An 18359-nucleotide genomic window follows, 5' to 3' on the forward strand; every position below is an offset into this window, starting at 1 on the left:
ATCTTACGGTTAGCATGTATTTACTTTTAACTTTGAAAAAGCTGAAACACAATTAGTCACTGTATTATATGTTTTTCCTTCCATTCTTATTACCTTTCATTTCATTGGAATAATGGGAGAGACAGCACTGACATGGTGCTACGTTACTTTTCAAGATTTGTGTTGTTTCTCTTTATTTTTAGCGTGCAGCAACCTGGAGTTCAGAGAAGTGGCAAACAGACTTCGGGACTGGTTCAAGGCCCTTCATGAAAGCGGAAGCCAAAACAAGAAGACAAAGGCATTGCTGAGGCCTGAGAGAAGCAGTAAGATTTTTTAACTTGATGGTTGCTGTCTTTGATATGAGGTTTTATATCCAGTGAACCACTTAGAGGAAAACACATATTTTAATGTTTAGCCATTATGTAGATACTGAATAAAAATCAGGACATTGTTATTACTTTCAAGCACACCTGCATTATTTTGCAAGAAAAATAATGCATTTGGGATAACTCTGATTGGTGGAAAAGGAAATGCCTCCTTAGAGAGAATTTATCTTCCGGTAGACTAGAAAGAATGTGAATAGTTTTCAGTGTTTCATCAAAGTGGTAAAGAATAGAACAAAACAAAAGATAAAGGTAAGAACTTCAATCTTCAGAGATTGCAGCAGGACTCCCCATATCACAACTTTTGTATGATTTCTTTGCTAATGTCTCAGTTGCCCTATGTGAAATGGATGGGTGGACAAGAGAGGATATTTGCAAATGAAATAAGTAAAACACAAAGGAAAAAATAAGAATGATGTGACTCATAGGATGTTTTCATCATCTGTATAATTCTTCAAAAGTTTGTTTTAAGTAAGAAATACAAATTAAAATAGGTAATTTTATAAGTAATTTGATAAATTTTTCATTTTATATTATGTTTATTTGCATGAAATAAACATATTTAATGCAGATAAAGGGGATATTATAACATGGGCCAAATCTTTCAAAGACTGAAGTATGTGCTCCAAAATGTAAGCAAAGGGGGCAGGGCGGCAGTTACAACCACATCTCTCAGCTGACAAGGAAGTGCCAGCTGTGTGACCTTCACTGTTGTGATATGACCTGTCCACTCCCATATGCACCCCTCAAAGTGCAATTTCTAACAAAATCACATAGGAAGATAACACGTCTTACTTGCTTTCTTCACATTAAGGAATTTTCTACAATCCCAACCTATTATAGTTATGAATATTACCTTTGTTCTTAAATAATTTAATAGAAGAGTACAATTAAGCATTACCTTTAGATATGGCAATTGTCATTGAATGTGTGATGACTGTCCATGTATTTCTTCTTCAGAATTCCATTAGGAAATTATAGTATTTTCCCTCTCTTATAGAAGAGATTTTGAGACTCGTCTTTAGATTTATTGATAAAATTTTTGCAGATGTAAATATATTTATGCATCTTAGCTTGAACTTGTTTAATAGAAATAATAGCTAAGTATATTTGTTTCTATATGTATGTTTCTTTTTTAATTTTTAAAAATTTTACACCTGTATTTATGAATAACATATATTTTGGCTGGAGAGATTTCTTCCAGACCCTTGTAGATATTTTTAAAAAATTTTTTGTTCACAGCTGCCCTCCCACTACACACACTTGAATACATTTATTACTTGCTCTCAAATGTGTCCTTTGATCTTGAGTTCAGAATAATGATTCCTTCCAGAGCTAAAGATGGATAAAAGAAGAACTTGTGCAGCACCCAGCAAGGTGCCTGCTAGTTCTACACATTAGTAAATATTTTTCCATCTTGGCTTTTTCTTTCAAGAAATGCCAAGGCACTCTCTTAAGATAGTAGATTAATCACAAGAAGCTCACTTGGAGTTGAATATCTTTGGAGAGTAAATGAAAAAGGGGGCCACAGTATTATTTATACTAGTTGAAAGAGTCAGAAGCCAATTAGGAGTAAAATTCCAAAAGGAAGTTATCCATAAATAGATATGACAAGTCCATTGACAGGAAGTGGCTGACCCCCTCAGCTCTTCAGATCTGTACCACCTCTGGGTGAATCCTTTCATTTAACACCATCATATTTAATTTGTGAACCAACCTTTCAACCTCATACTCCCCATCTCCTTTCTATTTTTATTTTGTCTTCATAGCACTTATCACTGTCTGACATAGTGATAATCTACTTATGATAATCTCTCTTCACTAGATACCCAAAACTCAATGAAGTCAGAAATATATTGCTAGAACCAAAATAGAGTTTAACATATAGAGTTCACTAAATAAAACTAAATGGAATTAGAAATGAAGCAAAAAGCAATCAATATACTCCATTGCGTGACTACACCGTAATTTAATCAATTAGTGCCCCCAGAATGATAACTTATCATATCCATTATTTTCTGCCTGACAGTTAGTGCTGTAGTCAATTTGTGACTTTTATTTCTATAAGAAAGATTTGAAGCAGTGGAAACAATGAGTCAAAATATGCATGCTTTTTAAATCACATATGACAATAGACATTGTCAAACTCCCTTGTCAAAAGTTTAGGGCATTTTGAATTTTTACCAGCAAAGCATGAGAGTTAACTTTTGTCAGCATCCCTATTAGAAACAATATTACCATTATTTCTAACTCTTCCATTTTGATGAGTATGCTATTACACTTTGTTAATTTAATTTGTTTTTTCGTTATTGGTAAATTTGAACAAAAAATATTGCAGGAAAACCTTTTTTTTTTTACAGCAAACAAGACAAAACAATATAAGTAATTATCCCTTTTCTGTTTAATCCTGAGAAAGGTACAATCATGGCTTCCATTTTAATTGTATTTAATTAAGTCCTTCTAGCATTTGGGTAGTTTTGCTAATGTGTTAGTTACTCTGTTTTTTTAGAGTGTGTTAATTTATTGCTGTTCTGTCCATTAATAAATTATGTTCCTTATCACTTTATATTGTTAGACTCTATTCTGGTTATTGCTTTTAGAACTTGACGTATTAGTATTATCACTCTTACATTCTGTTTTATCACATTTGTTTGGTATATTTGCTAACAATTATTGTCAACCTTTCTTTATTACTCATCTAAGTTTCTTTTGTGTAAAAACCCACAGGTGGGGTTTGACTTTTTATTATGACATTGAGTAGACTTTGAGGTGTTTGTATTTTTGTTTTTATGTTTTTAATAATTCAATATAGGATAAAGTCAACATAAGACAATGAAAAAGACTCTGATAAGATACAGAATGTTTGCCTTTTAGGCATTTTGCACTGAAGGCAAAAAAAAACTTATTTTGCAACCTCTTATTAAGGACAGACCTAAAATCTAAGAACATTTTTGCCATTCAAACAGAGTTAAAAAAGCCAATTTTAGTTTTGCATCAGTATAATATTTAACATTATTTTAAAAAATCTTATAAATAAACCTTTTTAAAATTAGTCAACATTGACCATAAACAAGAATATTTATGGTGAATCTTGTATAATTTTAAAAATGTATTTAGATGCTGTCGACTGATTTTTAGACTGATTAGTCATTTTCTATTAGGATAAAATATGTGGGGTTTTTTTAACAAAATAGTGTCTTGCATACAGAGTTTCTTATCTCATTATTTTTCTCAGGAAAATCATTTATTTGTATAACTTTTAATTACAGTAATTTTTATTTTGTGGAGAAAACTATGAGATGGATAGTCATAAACTGCTGTGTCAGCATTTTGTGGCAAATTATCCGAGGTTGAAAATATAAATGTTATACTTTTTATAGTCACATAATTACTTATAGCATATCTTTTTAATGTGACAAAAATTAATACATATATTGACAAACCCAAGTATATACAGCTTCTCTAAACTATAAGTAGAAGAGACAAAAGTATATAAATTGCAAATCATGCTGTAGTGTTTATCTTTTTTAAAAAAACGATCTAAGTATTAGATATTAAACAAGGATTTTATATATTGGTTAACTGAATCTATAATCTTAAACATCTAATAGATGTGATGCCAACTAATTTTGCCAAATTTTATTTAGACTATGTATACTGAACTTTTTAAACATTGGGGTTATTCTTTTTAATGGGTAATAGCATGTTTTTAATTCAATGTCATAATTTAACATCATCACAATTAAGAATTCAGCAAGAAATATCTGAAATGTTTGCCCTAAGAAAATGAGACTGCTTAATTCTACATTTTACATTACATTAAAATTTTAGAATTTTTGAAAATTATATTACTTTGTCTTCCAGATCGGGTGTCAATATCTGAGTCTTTTTTTTTTTAAGTTTTAGAATTTGGGGTTGCGTGTGAAGATTTGCTCCATGAGTACATTGCATGAAGGCAAAGTTTGGGCTTCTGATGTCGAGAGGATGGCACACAATGGGTGGTTTGGGGACCTTTTACTCCCTCTCTTCCGCCCTCCTTTAGATGTGCCCAGCTTCGGCTGTTTCCGTTCTTGTGCCAGTGCCCAATGTTTGGGGCCCACTTAGGAGTGGTAACATTCGATATTCAGATTTTTGTCTCTGTGATAGTTCACTGACAATGAAGGTCTCTGGCTGAACCCATGTTGCTGCAAAGGATGCGATTGTGTTGTTCTTTATGGCTGCATAGTATTCTGTTGTATATATGTACCACATTTTTTTAAATCTAGTCCACCTTTGATGGGCATCTGGGGTAGATTCATGCTTTGGCTATTGTGGATAGTGCTAACAATAAACATATGCATGCAGGGGTGTTTTTTGTTGAAAAATTTGTGTCCCTTTGGGTGTAACCCCAGGAGCGGGATTGCTTGGTCAAATTGTAGCTTTATTTTTAGTTCTTTGAGTTATCTCCAAGCTACTTTCCACACTGATTAAACTAACTTGCATTCCTACCAACAGTGTAGAAGTGTTCTCTTTTCTCTGCAGCCTTGCCAACACCTGCTGTTTTTTTACTATGTTTTTTGACATTTTAATAATTGCCATCCTGATCGGTGGGTGTGAGATGGTCTCTCATTATAGTTTTTATTTGCATTTATCTGATGATTAGTGTTGCTGAGCATTTTTTATGTTTGTTGGCTGCTTGTATGTCTTCCTTTGAGAAGTATCCATATCCTTTGCATACTTTTTAATGGTGTTATTTGTCTTTTTTACTGTCAATTTGTTTGAGTTCCTTAGAGATCCTGGATGCTAGGCCTTTGTTGATGCATAGCTTGCAAATATTTTTCCCCTATTCTATGTGTTGACTCTTTACTCTCTTGATGGTTTCTTTGCCTGTGCAAAACTTTCTATTTTGATAGGGTCCCACCCATCAATATTAGTTTTTGCTACATTTGCTTTTGAGGACTTGGCTATGAATTCATTATCTACTCCAGTGTCCAGGAAGATTTTTTTTCTAAGATTCTTATAGTTTGAGGTTTCACATTTATGTCCTTTATACAATTTGAGTGTGTTTTTGCATATGGTGATAGGTAGGGGTTCATTTTCATGCTACTGCATGTGTTTTGCTGGTTTGCCCAGCACCATATGAAATGTTCCTTTCACCAACGTTTGTTTCTGTTGGCTTGTTAAAGACGAGCTGGTTAAAGATTTTTGGTCTTATTTCTAGATTCTGTATCCTGTTCCATTGATGTACTGTTTTTGTGCCAGTAATGTGCTATTTTGGTTACTGTAATTTTATAGTAAAGTCTGAAGTCTGGAAATGTGATATTACCAGTTTAGTTCTTTTTGCTGAGGATTAATTTAATTATTTGGCGTCTTTTTAAACATTTGGGTTATTCTTAATAACCCTATGCTTACTCAACCATTTTCAAATTTAATATAGAAAAAGTGACAGTAGGTCTTAATAATAACATTGAGAAAAATATTCTCTTTTTTTATTAATCAATTTTTTTTTTTTTTTGAGTTGGAGTCTCACTCCGTCGCCCAGACTGGAGTGCAGTGGTCGCTCCCGGCCACCACAGCCTCGCCTGCTGGGCTCCAGCGATCCTTCCGCCTCAGCCTTTCGAGTAGCCGAAATTACAGATGTGCGCTACCATGCCCGGCTGTTTTTTTTTTTTTTTTTTTTTTCATTTATTGTAGAGATGAGGTCTCGCTGCCCAGGTGGGTCTCGAACCCGCGGGCTCAGGCAATCCACTCACCTTAGCCTCCCAAAGGCGCGGGATTACAGGCTGAGCCACCGAGCCCAGCTAATCAATATTTTTTATTATGGTTTTGTGGGGTGCAGTTAAGGGTTAGGTGTACAGTTACGTTTCATTCAGGCACCCTGTTGCTAAGAGGTGTTTTCCCATCCCCAGACAGATATTTGTGACTGTTAATCCCATCCCCCCCCCCATAGTTTCCCAGTACTGTCAGTCATTTTCTTATAGTATTACATTGGATGTTCAAGGTCCATTATATGAGTGAGAACATGTGATACTCGGATCTTTGTTTCTGTGAGAGGTATACCCTGAAGAACTCAAATCACTCTATAAAAAAGATACCTGCACACGTATGTTTGTCACAATAGAGAAAAATATTCTTAATGAAATGTTCTTGATTTTTTATTAGTTTATTTCAAAAATATATTTTGTTATGGACCTTCAGTGATTAACATTTCAGGCAATTTTTGCTTTATGTGTTTGCTTCTCCATTACATATTCTTGAAGAATAATTAAAATAATGAAATTAAGAAAATACTCTGTTCCTTCTAAATATCGATCTGTACTTTTATTAGATATTACTTACAATGTATTTTGAGCTTATTTGTGTTCACATATTAGAATAATGATGTTAGGGGCAAATAAGCAAGAGAAGGCCAAATCACATATTTTTCTGATTATGCACAGAAAAATGCTTAAGTGTCAATATCTCTTATATGTACAGTATTAACTTTGAGATAGACCTTGTCTTTTTATGGGTCTCAATGTTCAGTAACATTTAAATTATTAATGTAATGTTTATTAATATGACCATTTTTACTTCACTATCTAGAGGCATCACAGAACTTGTTTTCCATATTAAACTACATGTGAATAGAATATATGGTGTCTTGCAAAATAATTATCAAAACTTATACTTGTTTGATCTAACTTTATAGATAAACATACAGCGAAAAGTTCAGGAATGACTTGTAGAGGTGAACCTGCACTCACCCTGAACTGTGGCATGCAGAAAGAAAGTAGAGAATGGGTGCTGGCACGTGTCTTCTTTGTCAATACTTCGTATTCTTAAATGACCTGAACAATTCGGCAATTTGTCTCCCTACAAACAGAGTTTTAGAAATGTGATGTTTCCTAGCCCAACACACAGAACAATAAAGGCCCATGGGTGCAATGCATAAAAGTAGGCTAAAAATATTGACCAAAAGAAGGGCCAGTGCTTTGTAAAACATTGTTAAGCATGCATGCATATGTTAGGTTGAACCTTATGAAATTACCTATTTTGGAACTACAAATCATCTTTTTTTAAGGGTCAATCTGAAGTCATCTGAAAATCCACTAAATTTTATATTTAAGTTATTCTTTCCCTGAGTAACACATACCTTTTATCTATGTGCTTAATTTTTCTGTTTTGTTTATAATTAGTAGGAATACAAATTAAGCTGTAACAACCTTTGTTTTCCTTTATCCTGATCTCATAACCCAGGATCATAATACATGCTTAGTATTTACATATTATCTATATAGCTGCCAATTATACTACCTTAAGATGAATGCAGATTGAGTAGTATGCTAACTTTATTTTTTCCTCTAATTGTAAGTCAGTTGTTGAAAAACTATAAGTACAAATTACTCTTATGAACTAACCATTGCCCAGTGAACTCTCTATGCATTCTAAGTATCACAGAACTTTTGATTAATATGCTTCCTCATAGTAGAAGCACTTGCTTCGTATATGCCTTTGACTTGTCCTAGAACACTCAATCCCCAGGTCTCTGCATGGTTTCCTCCCTCCCAGCTTTTTGCTCAGATGTCCATCACCAATTCCCTATCCTCCATCCCATCTAAAATAGCAATACTACTGCAAAGTATGCATCTCCTCTTTATGCTGCTTTGTTACTCTTTGTAGCAAATATTGCTACCTGATATAAAAATGTTTGCTTTCTTTCTCTTTCAAATTTTCCACTGTGTAATTCCCAACTGCTATAAATGTGACAGGGACTCCAAATGTGACAGGGACTCAATAACAATTTGTTTAATGAATAAACTAATAAACAAAATCACAAGCTGTTAACTAGACAATTTCCTGATTTCAGAGGAGTGATAAGTTCATCTGTAGCTGTCCTCTTTTAATTGTTGAATAAAATACAGTTTCCAAAATGACAAGATTCTGATAGTAGTCAAGACTTGATGAAACTTAAATGGAAGGATACTCTGCTTCATTTTAAAGGCAGTAGCCTTGAAAGTAGAATATAGTGTTATAAAGAAAGGGGGAAGCCTCATGCCTCATACCTCATATGCTGGCTCTCAAATTAACATTGCTAATATTTTACATTAGTTAAACATCTTATTATGCACTACAAAAATTAGAATATGGTGAAAAATAGTTGTTTTTTTTCTAGTAATTTTAGTATTATTCTTAACACTCGTGTTGTTTTAGATACTAACCTGAGATTATAATCAACTAAATTTTATTACAGCCTTTATATAAAGAATTGCACAGCTATTACCCAAGAAAAAATTGTTTTATTGCCTAAATTTGATAGTTCCAATATTTCATATTCAAATGGTTTGAATTGACAAGAAGGTTAGCATTATCATGTTTTTTTTAATTAAACCATTTTAAAACTACTTATGTCTCATTTTCAAATTTAAAAAATCTTACATAAGCAGAATGTGCATAAGTTAAACAAATGTAAAAATCAGACTTTTAAAATATATTTTGTTTGGTTATATTTTAGAGTTATCACTGAAAAACATAGAAATGACCATAAGAAAGCAACTAAGTTGGCAAAAACTATAAAATGTGTTTTACAATAACAAGTTTAAGGAAAAAGAGCTACTTAGCTTCTGATTCTATTATCATTAGCATGAAAATCCTTGCTGATGCATTTCCAATAAGAATATATTGTGTGCATTGTAATCTATCTACCTGGATTTTGTTTTATTATTTAAATCTCTAAAAATTACATAACAGAAATACTATGCTCAGCATTTTTAAAAATATGATTACAACCGAGAATACATACTTCTTTGAAAGTGTTATGGTATTAGTTTTTTCTTTATCAATTTGGAAAGCATCAGGGCATCAGCATCATATGTAAATTCCTCAGATTAACAGTTTGACTCAGATTAAGATGATGTCTCAGTTTTGCTTTCCTACTTGCAAAATGTTCTCTTCAGTCAGAGTAAATGACAGAATTATTTCCACCTTCAGGGTAAGTGAATACATTCTAATTTTTACCAAGATGTCCCTCGCTTTTTGTCATGCTGACTTCACACTGAGAGGAAAATTGAAATTGGAATCAGATGACTTAAAACATTCCCCCATCTTAATACAATTAGGAGTCTTCTAGTATAGTAGGAAACTTATCTTTCAAAAACAAAAGATTTGGTAAATTTTCTTTTTTTATTTCAAGTAATAAAATTAAAGATTAAGAATTTTGCTTATTTAGGTTCTAATTATTTAGACTAATGAGACATATGGCATTTTTTTTTCCTTTTTTAGGTAGACAGTATAACCCCATAACAAAATTTAATTATACACTTTAGAATTACTAAAGAATTATCTTAAGATTTGTATATTTTAATTTAATGGAAATTATATATTTTATATTCAGTGTTGACAAAAGATGCCAAACTCTGTAAAATATTTTAAAAAGTTTAGTCTGAACAAAATGTGAGTGATCTAGGCAGTGGCACAGTCCTAAGAGGTTCTGAAAAACTGTGCCCAAAATGGTTGAGTTACAGCTTGCCTTCATACATTTTTAGGTAGACCGAAGTTACCCTCAAAACATAAATCAGCATCTGTGAGATTCACATTGGTTTGGTGCAAGATGGTGGGACTTCTACAAGCAGGAGTTTACAGGTGGACTGATTCAAAGATTTTCTGATTGGCAATTGGTAGAATTGTTCTGTCTAAAGAATGTTAAAAATCATTAAAGGAAATGCTGAGTTGAAATAAAGAGGGGTTGAGGAAGATAAGGTTCTTGATATATAAATGAAACCTATAGGTGGCAGCCCTTAGAGAGAATAGATGTCCAGTTCTGTCATTCAGACTTTAAAGATGTGAGACTCTCAGTTAATTTCTCGTGGATCTGGAAAAGTCTGGAAGGAGAAAGATATGACTATGATAATGGAGGTTCTCTATAGATGTAAATATTTCCCCACAAAAGACAGCTTTGTAGAGCTATTTTGAAATTTGTATTTAGTGTGAAATATTTGTATTTATTTTGTGACCTACTATCTGTCATGTGATGCTATACCAGAGTCAGGTTATAATTTGGTATCTTATCACCAAGAGTCTGTCTGTCAGTCTTATGATCTCTATTTCAATGTCAATACTGGCTAGTTGTGCCTAAAATTTCACAAAAGAGTAGGTATAATGAGGCATGTCAAACCCTCTTTCAGGTTTCCCTTGTCAGAGGGGGTCCATTCAGTTGGTTGGGTGACTTAAAACTTTATTTTTGGCTTACATTAGTGAAACTAATATCATTCTATGTAGTTTAAAACTGTAGTTATAAAATTAAAAAGTACTAAGTGAAAGTTGTAGCATAATAAAATTATGTAGTGTAATAAAATTATTTGTTATATTTTTTTGTTTTGGGAAGTCACCCAATTGGATCTACTAGGAACCCAATTTTTGGTTATTCTTTATTCTTTCAGAACTATATTATTTCAAACAATGGCAATTACTATTAGCATTGGCAATTTTTGAAGGCCTCTCACTGGGTGAGTAAAATTTGTCAATATTATTACATTCTGTTTTCAATAAAATACCTTCATTTCAAAATTAAATCATGCAGTGTGTTCAGGCAATTTTAACCAGTAATCTGAATTATCAGAATCTAGTCAAAATGTAACATCATACCCTCAAAAAAGATAGTCACAGAGAGGTTAAAAAAAGATATCTTCAGAAAAATTAAAAAAAACAGAGAATTTTACCTTGAAATTAGATACTTTACATATATTTAGTTAGTTATAACATAAGCACTATTCTTATTTAATTTTACTCCAATGTCAATTGAGTAACTCATGAAATCCTTTCATGTTTACCTGATAGATGTCTTGAAAGAATCCAGAAATAACAACTAAAACCAAAGGCAAAAATATACATGAAAAGCAAATAAAATAAATCAAAACTTAATTATCTGGGGTTGTTTAATGTGGAAACAAGTAACTGAACATACCACAGCAGGCATTGAACCACATACTAGCCCATAAAAAAGCAAATAATTTTATACTGATTCTTTTGAGACATAAGCGAATGCTAATTTTCAACAGATCACAGAATGAATGTATGTAACAATATATATTTTCCATTTTCTTTATTTTGTAAAATTGATATTTAAATTACATAAATAATATATCCTTATTGTAAAAAATAGCTGTGAGGTAATGCAGGAAAACCCCAGAATTGGAGCTCAGACCGAGAGGCCAAGTAGGTTCTTGACTTTGTGCAGGAAGGAATTCAAGTGTAAACCATAAGGGGGAGAAAAAAAGAAAATTTATTAAAGAAACCAAGAAACAAGAAAACGGCTACCCAGTAGACAGAGCAACCCACATGCATTGCTGGGGTTTCATGTGGAAAATTAAAAAATAAGATTATTGCAATGACAGAAAACAGATTGTTAGGCAGAGCAGCCTGAGCTGGTCTACAGGAAGAACAGCTATACATGCCTGAGTTTTATTTTTATAGCTATCTCTTGATTATATGCTAAACAAGGGGTGGATTACTCATAGGTTCTCCAAGAAAGGAGCAGGGAATCCCAGAATCGAAAGTTTCTCCCCACTTTAACCCCACTTTAAACCTTATAAGGTAACTTCCAGGAGTTGCCATGGCAATTGTAAATTAATAATGGCACTGGTGGGCATGTCTTTTAGCATGCTAATGCATTATAATTATTGTACAATGGGCGAAAAGAACAAGCAGAGGTTGCTTTTGACACCATCGTGGTCTTAAATTGGTCTTGGTTGGCTTAGGCTAGTCTTCTCACCACATCCCATTGTGTTAGTGAGGTTAGGTCGGGGTTTTGTGACTTCATCCTGGAACACTAGGTCTACCAGATTCCCATCTTAAAGTTAGTCTAAGAGATTTGGTGTCTTTTCACCAGTTCCATTTATTCCTTTTTGCCATGAGGTGAAAAAATGTTAGCAACTTGATTTATGTGATTTTCTAATCCTACCTCATTTCCATACCTGCATATATATTCACATAACCAGACATATTTTTAACATATAAGATATCATACAAAGTACATTGTGTGGCAACTTGCTAATCATTACTACCTCTTTATTTTAATCTTTTAACACTTCGTTGGATTACAAATATTTTCTCGCTACATCCTTTCCATTTTGACTTTATAGTACCTTATCTGTGTTCCTTAAAAAAATTTTTCTAACTAAAATACTGAACCATATAGTTTCTTAATATATATTTGCATTTAAATATTTAAATCTATCCACAATTTTTGATGTGATAGAGCATCCTAGCAATAATTATATTCCTCTACTAAATTAAAATAACATACTTGAAATGCATATTTACCCAGGTTTTGCTTTCATTTGAATAGTTTTACATTGATTTATGTTAATCTCAGTTATGCTAATGACTTATTTGCTGACTAAGCAAATGCAATTGATACCATAGGCTTGCTATTTCAAAAAATTAGGATGTGAACTGCCTGTGTGTCTGCATTAGAGAAGTGAATAACTTCATTTTCTACAGTAGCATATTCAGGGAATGTTGGACTTTTTTTTTGGTAAAGATTTTGTGTTTGATAGTGTCTGCCTTTCAGAATTTTTTGAAATGTTATTTAAGAAAAAATACTTTGCTAGACATTTTTTACAAAAGACTTTAGATGTTTCCTGGGGCTGCTGGTGCTCTCCAAGGGATTACAAAAACTGCTAAGTGAGAAAGGATAAGGGGGCAGAATGCACAGAGAATTCTCAGCACTAATGAGTGCACCGAGTTCTAGACAGGCAGGTGCTGATTCAGTCCCAGTGCCATAGAGTTCAGCAGCTAAAAGCAATCATTTACCTTATTCCATGTAATTCTTATAACAATTCAGCAAGGTAGGTATTTTATGCCTCATTTTATAGTTGAAGAAGGCTGAGAGGGAAAGCCCAAAACCACACAATTAGTAAGTGGTAGAGCTGGGATTTGACTCCAGATGTATGGACTCTAAAATCTATTCTCTTAATTATGAAACTTCCCAATGGATCTCTCAGAGTGTAAGTAATATCAAACTGGGATCAAGTACATGACTCATCCAAGTTGGGATCACTGCCTCTGGTGCACATGTACACACGGACATATAGACATACTTGCCCAGAGGAAATTTTCCTGTTTCAGTTTACCTAGATAGTTTAGGAATATTTTCAAAAATTAATAATCATTGTTTTGCCTTTATTATACTGCCTCTGACCATTGTGTTTCTTTTTATGTAAATATAAATAACTTAAATTGATATGCAGCAATGCACACATTTAAAACTTCCTTAAGTGAATTGTGCTGAAACTTCTACCAACTCTCCAGAGAAAGATTTTTGTTCATTTACTTCTGCATGCATTTTATTTGCTTATATTTATTATCTGTCTTTGTGCTAATTAATATTTCAAAAATATATCCAGGTGTCAGAATCTTGGCATTTAATAATTATGAGCATGTTCATAATATTCACATTTTTCACAATTAAGAAAAAATATTTTATCAGTGCCCCCTCAGTCTTTGCATTCCTACCTAGAGATTGTTTTAAATAATTGCTTTTAATATAATATATTGCTTACTTCCTTGATAATTTTCCATGCCCTTAGCTGAAGATTTCCTTATGTTAATATATTCTACAAGTCATCACATCTGTATGAGGCTGCAAAATTCCTGGTGATGATTTTTTCTCTTTAAAAATGAAGCACAGTCTTTTATTTTTCCAGCAGTGTTCATGATGGTGCATGGGATACTGGCCTTTTTCCTTAAATAAGTCCTTGAATGAGTGTTGTCCAAGTATTTTTTTCCCCCTAGATCCTGTTCTTAAACTGTATCCGACAGCTAATAATGAACAATTTTGTTGTTTGGGTTGCATTTGCCATGTATAATCTCACTTAGCTTTTAGCATCCAACGTTTTCAAAGTTATCTAAGAAGGTGATAAATTCAACGAATAGTCTTTTTCAATTTATATTTTACTGTAATTAAAAAAATATGTCCTTTGAAACTCAGCACGAAGCGTTTGGCTTTCCCATGTCAAATTCCGCTCCATCACAAAGCACACCGTGACTGGTTTGATCCTTTCTGGGTGTTAATCATTTGCTGTGTTCCTGACACTGTAGATTGTTTGCTTTGGTGACACCCATTCTTGCACTTGACAATTGTTGTTTGAATGCACATTTAAATCTGTTCCTCATGTTTCTTCTTCATACATGTGCCCACCCTTTACATGTTCACTTTAGACTTAGCACTTAATTCATTTAACCATTATAAAATATTTTAGGCCTGGCGTGGTGACTCATGCCTATAATTCCAGCACTTTGGGAGGCCGAGGTGAGAGGATCGCCTGAGCCCATGGGTTCAAGACCAGCCTGGGTAACTTGGCAAGACCTCATCTCTACAATAAATCAAAAAATTAGCCAGGCATGGGGTTACATGCCTGTAGTTCCAGCTATTTGGAAGGCTGCAGTGGATGGATTATCTGAGCCCAGCAAGTTGAGGCTGCAGTAGTCGTGAGCGTGCCACTGCCCTCCAGCCTGGGTGACAAAGTGAGACTCAGACACACACACACACAAATTTTAAATTCATATTATTTGCCAAGAATTTTCCCAGGCATTCAGAAGATAGCAGTATATAAATAGAGATTTTTTTTCACCTGTGGGGCCCTCTTTCGGAGACTTTCTGATTTCTTCTTATCTATTTGGTGTCTAAATGTTGGTAGTCCCAAAGGCTTAAAACTTTTTTCTTCTAGCTGCAATTTTTGCCTCATTGATTTTGTTCAGTATCCCATTTAAAATATTAACTATATTCAGACAGTCTCCAAATTCATATTTCTAACCTTGATCTCCAGAATCTTATGTTTAACTTCTTATTCAATTCTTCTCTTGGAAGGTTAACAGGCATCTCAAACTTAACACGCCCAAAGCCCAAATTCAGATGCCTCATACAAATCTGCCCTTTCTTGGTTTTCCTCAACTCAGTAAATGTCAAGTCTTAAATTTCAGTTGATCAGTTAAATCACCTGGAAACCATTTTTGAGGGAAGAGGAAGCAGAGATGGAGATGGATGATATCTAAGTAAAAGTCAAGTCTTTCTGTGACTGATATGAATGAGCAGGCCACTGTTGCTCCGATCTTGCTAACTAACCACTGTCTATTCATTCACTCAACTGCAGTTGCTTTGATCCTTTGCTTTTCTGCACTGACATCATGAATGCCCTGATGTGACATCCTTGTCACTTGCTATTCCTTCTACCCAGAACGCTTACCTCCATATCCCAGATTGCTAATCATTTCACTTTTTGTATTGCTGCTTAAGTATCATCTTTTTGGAGACATTATGTTAGACAGGATTCTAAAGATGACCCTCCCAGGATTGCTGGCATCTGGTTTCCATCAAAAACTAATCTAGATACTGTAGTGAAAGAATTTCACAGATATAAGTAAACTGCCCTTAAACTATAGAACCAAAGAAGTTTCTAAGAGAGTAAAGGTAGCAAAAATGGCAACAGAATGTGTGAAGAGGGTTTCTTTGGAAAGAGCTGTGCACTGATCCCACTATTCCTACAAGAAGGGATGAAAGGGCTTCCCACCACTTCCAATTGTGAGAGGGATTTCAACAGAACCACTCAGACGGTTTTTCAAGTTCCTAGACAAGCAGATCGTGACCTGAATCTCACCAGGAAGATGTAAAAGTCAGAGACACCCATGATCTACTTAGATATTTGGCATCTAAGCAAACTTGTTGCTGCTTTGGAATTAAGTGTCTAGGCTAGAAACATAAGAATACCTACCGTAGACCATATTTGAGCACAACATTCCACTGAAGAGGACTGTTGGGGATATTGAATAAATCCCAGCAGAAAAACTGGATCACAGTTATGCAGGGACAAAGAGGTAATAGGCAGAGGAAGATATCATACATCACAGAAAGTACACTGAAGTGTTTACTCTAGGGACCCCTGGAAGACCCACAAAAGAATCTAGGAAAAAAAAATTGACAGCGCATTAAAAACCTGATAGACTTGACAACACAGAACTTTCCTAGACAATTATCAATTTAATAAGTAAGAACCTCCCAACCCACACTTATGCATCTTTCATCCACCCACATCAAAACTGGAAGTGGTTGTAAGGAAGTTGGAGGCAGATAGCTGGAAGTAAAAATGGAAAAGGACTGAAGAACATGATTCTCTTGTATCTGACTTTGCAACAGCAAAAGCTAGCGAGGGAAAGAATTGAGTTTGGAGTATGATTATTATATAAAATTAGACATTTCATAATGCTGATTAACTTGCATTTGTACTTAAAGCAATACAACTTTTTGCTACTTACGAAAATATTATAGGGCCTACTGAGTTTTCATGTAGAGATAGAAGAAAAGCCTTCACCAGTGAACAAATTCCTACATAAGACGGGAAAACGGTGGTTTGTTCAAGATATGTGTGGCCGTGCATTATAGAATGAAAGTACTAATTAAATATAATATCTATATGTATCTGTACTTATACATATGCAAGTATAGCATTCCAAAGAGGGAGATGGACTGGAGATGTTGTTGATTGTGAGCTAGGGGGATTTTAGTTAAAACAATAGAAGTGAAGAAGAGTTGATGTAGACTAAATTTTTTTAAAAATTAGCTGAGAAATGAATAACAAGTACATAAGTATTTAAGGACAAGTTTAGGAAAAACAAAGAAGAAAGATTAAAAATGATGAATATAAAGGAGGGTAGAACAGAATGTTTTAAAATGTCTTCAGAGTTAAGCATTATCTTACAAAATAATGCCTGTCTCTGGCACATTCAATTTCCAAAGAGAGCAATTTACAAGTCATTCTGTGTTCCCTCATCCATTTGTTCTTCCAATCAACTTGTTGCCCCTTAATAGAATTCCTCCTCTTTTCTCTCTCAAGACTTATTTTGCCAGAACACAAGCCCCCTACTTTCTGTTACATGGAGACGATGTTTAAGTTTCTGTAACTCTTGGGCAGTTGGGTCTTCATTCTAAAGGCTCCCGTGTATACACATTAAATAAATTTGTATGTCTTTTCTCCTATAAGTCAATCTGCCTTATGCCAGTGATTTTCTAGTAAACCTTTAGGAGGCCAATAGCCATGGCCCCCACAACACTGTAAAATAAAGTATCCATTTTTCATACCTTTCCTAGAGTCTGAAAACACCATTAAAAATGTTAGCTTATGTATTGAAAGTCTTTAGGATAATGATTGATTTTTACAATACAGGTAAATTATAAAGGTTGTACTTAAAAGTTTTATTTTAAATATTTCAAGTATCTCATTTCTTATAAAATTTGAGCTGTGGTTGTCAGTGTGTAGAAAATTGATATGAAAGTTGGTGAAAAGAACAGTAATCGATAGAAGAAATCCTTATAAAAACAATGATCCAATAAATAACTTTAATAAAGTCAAGGAATGCCATAAGCCTTAAGGTGATTACATATAGTCATACCCAGCAATCTGAATTCACTCTTAAAGTAATTTTTGCACAACTGCTGAGTATATTATTTCTGAATTTTTTAAAATGTCATGTTAAGTAACATTCAGATTCCTAAGAACTGTTTGTGTAATCAGTTGTATCAGTTTCCCAACTAATATCAGAGTTCAATTTTATAAATTAAAATTGTCCTTTAGTTTTCTTTTATCTAATTTGATGCAATAGCAGATTTGATCATATTTGTTGACTCTTAGGGAGCATTTTATATATTCTTCTTTCACCTTTATTATTATAATGTAAATTGTAAACTCCTGGAAATTCGGCACAGATTTTATTACAAGTAAAAGTTCTTATTACCATACTGAGGAGGTCATATTACAATTCAGACACAACAACCTAGACACATTCAGAATAGTGTAGTAGAAGAAATAAACATGGAGTGTGGCGTTTTTAGAAATTCTACTAACAGATAGCATTGCATACTTTTTTTTTTTTGAGTTGGAGTCTTACTCTGTCACCCAGACTGGAGTGCAGTGGCCGCTCCCAACCACCACAGCCTCGACCTGCTGGGCTCTGGCGATCCTTCTGCCTCAGCCTTCCAAGTAGCTG

The 18359-nt window shown here is 33.7% G+C and overlaps 1 protein-coding gene across 3 annotated transcripts in view; it reads left to right on the forward strand.

Annotated features, from left to right (window-relative positions):
- The window catches only part of SPOCK3 (SPARC/osteonectin, cwcv and kazal like domains proteoglycan 3), a 334334-nt gene that overhangs the window by 293093 nt on the left and 22882 nt on the right, over positions 1 to 18359 (forward strand). For 2 of the 3 annotated variants that reach the window (XM_021706488.1, XM_021706489.1), the window contains one exon: positions 183 to 302. The exons of the other annotated variant lie outside the window; for it this stretch is intronic. In XM_021706488.1, the coding sequence (XP_021562163.1) occupies positions 183 to 302 (120 nt within the window). The remainder of the gene's footprint in view (positions 1 to 182; positions 303 to 18359) is intronic. 3 annotated transcript variants of the gene reach the window in all.

The sequence above is a fragment of the Carlito syrichta genome, unplaced genomic scaffold (genome assembly GCF_000164805.1).
Source record: "Carlito syrichta isolate Samal-C Ts95f unplaced genomic scaffold, Tarsius_syrichta-2.0.1 Scaffold315643, whole genome shotgun sequence".
Lineage (NCBI taxonomy): Eukaryota > Metazoa > Chordata > Mammalia > Primates > Tarsiidae > Carlito > Carlito syrichta.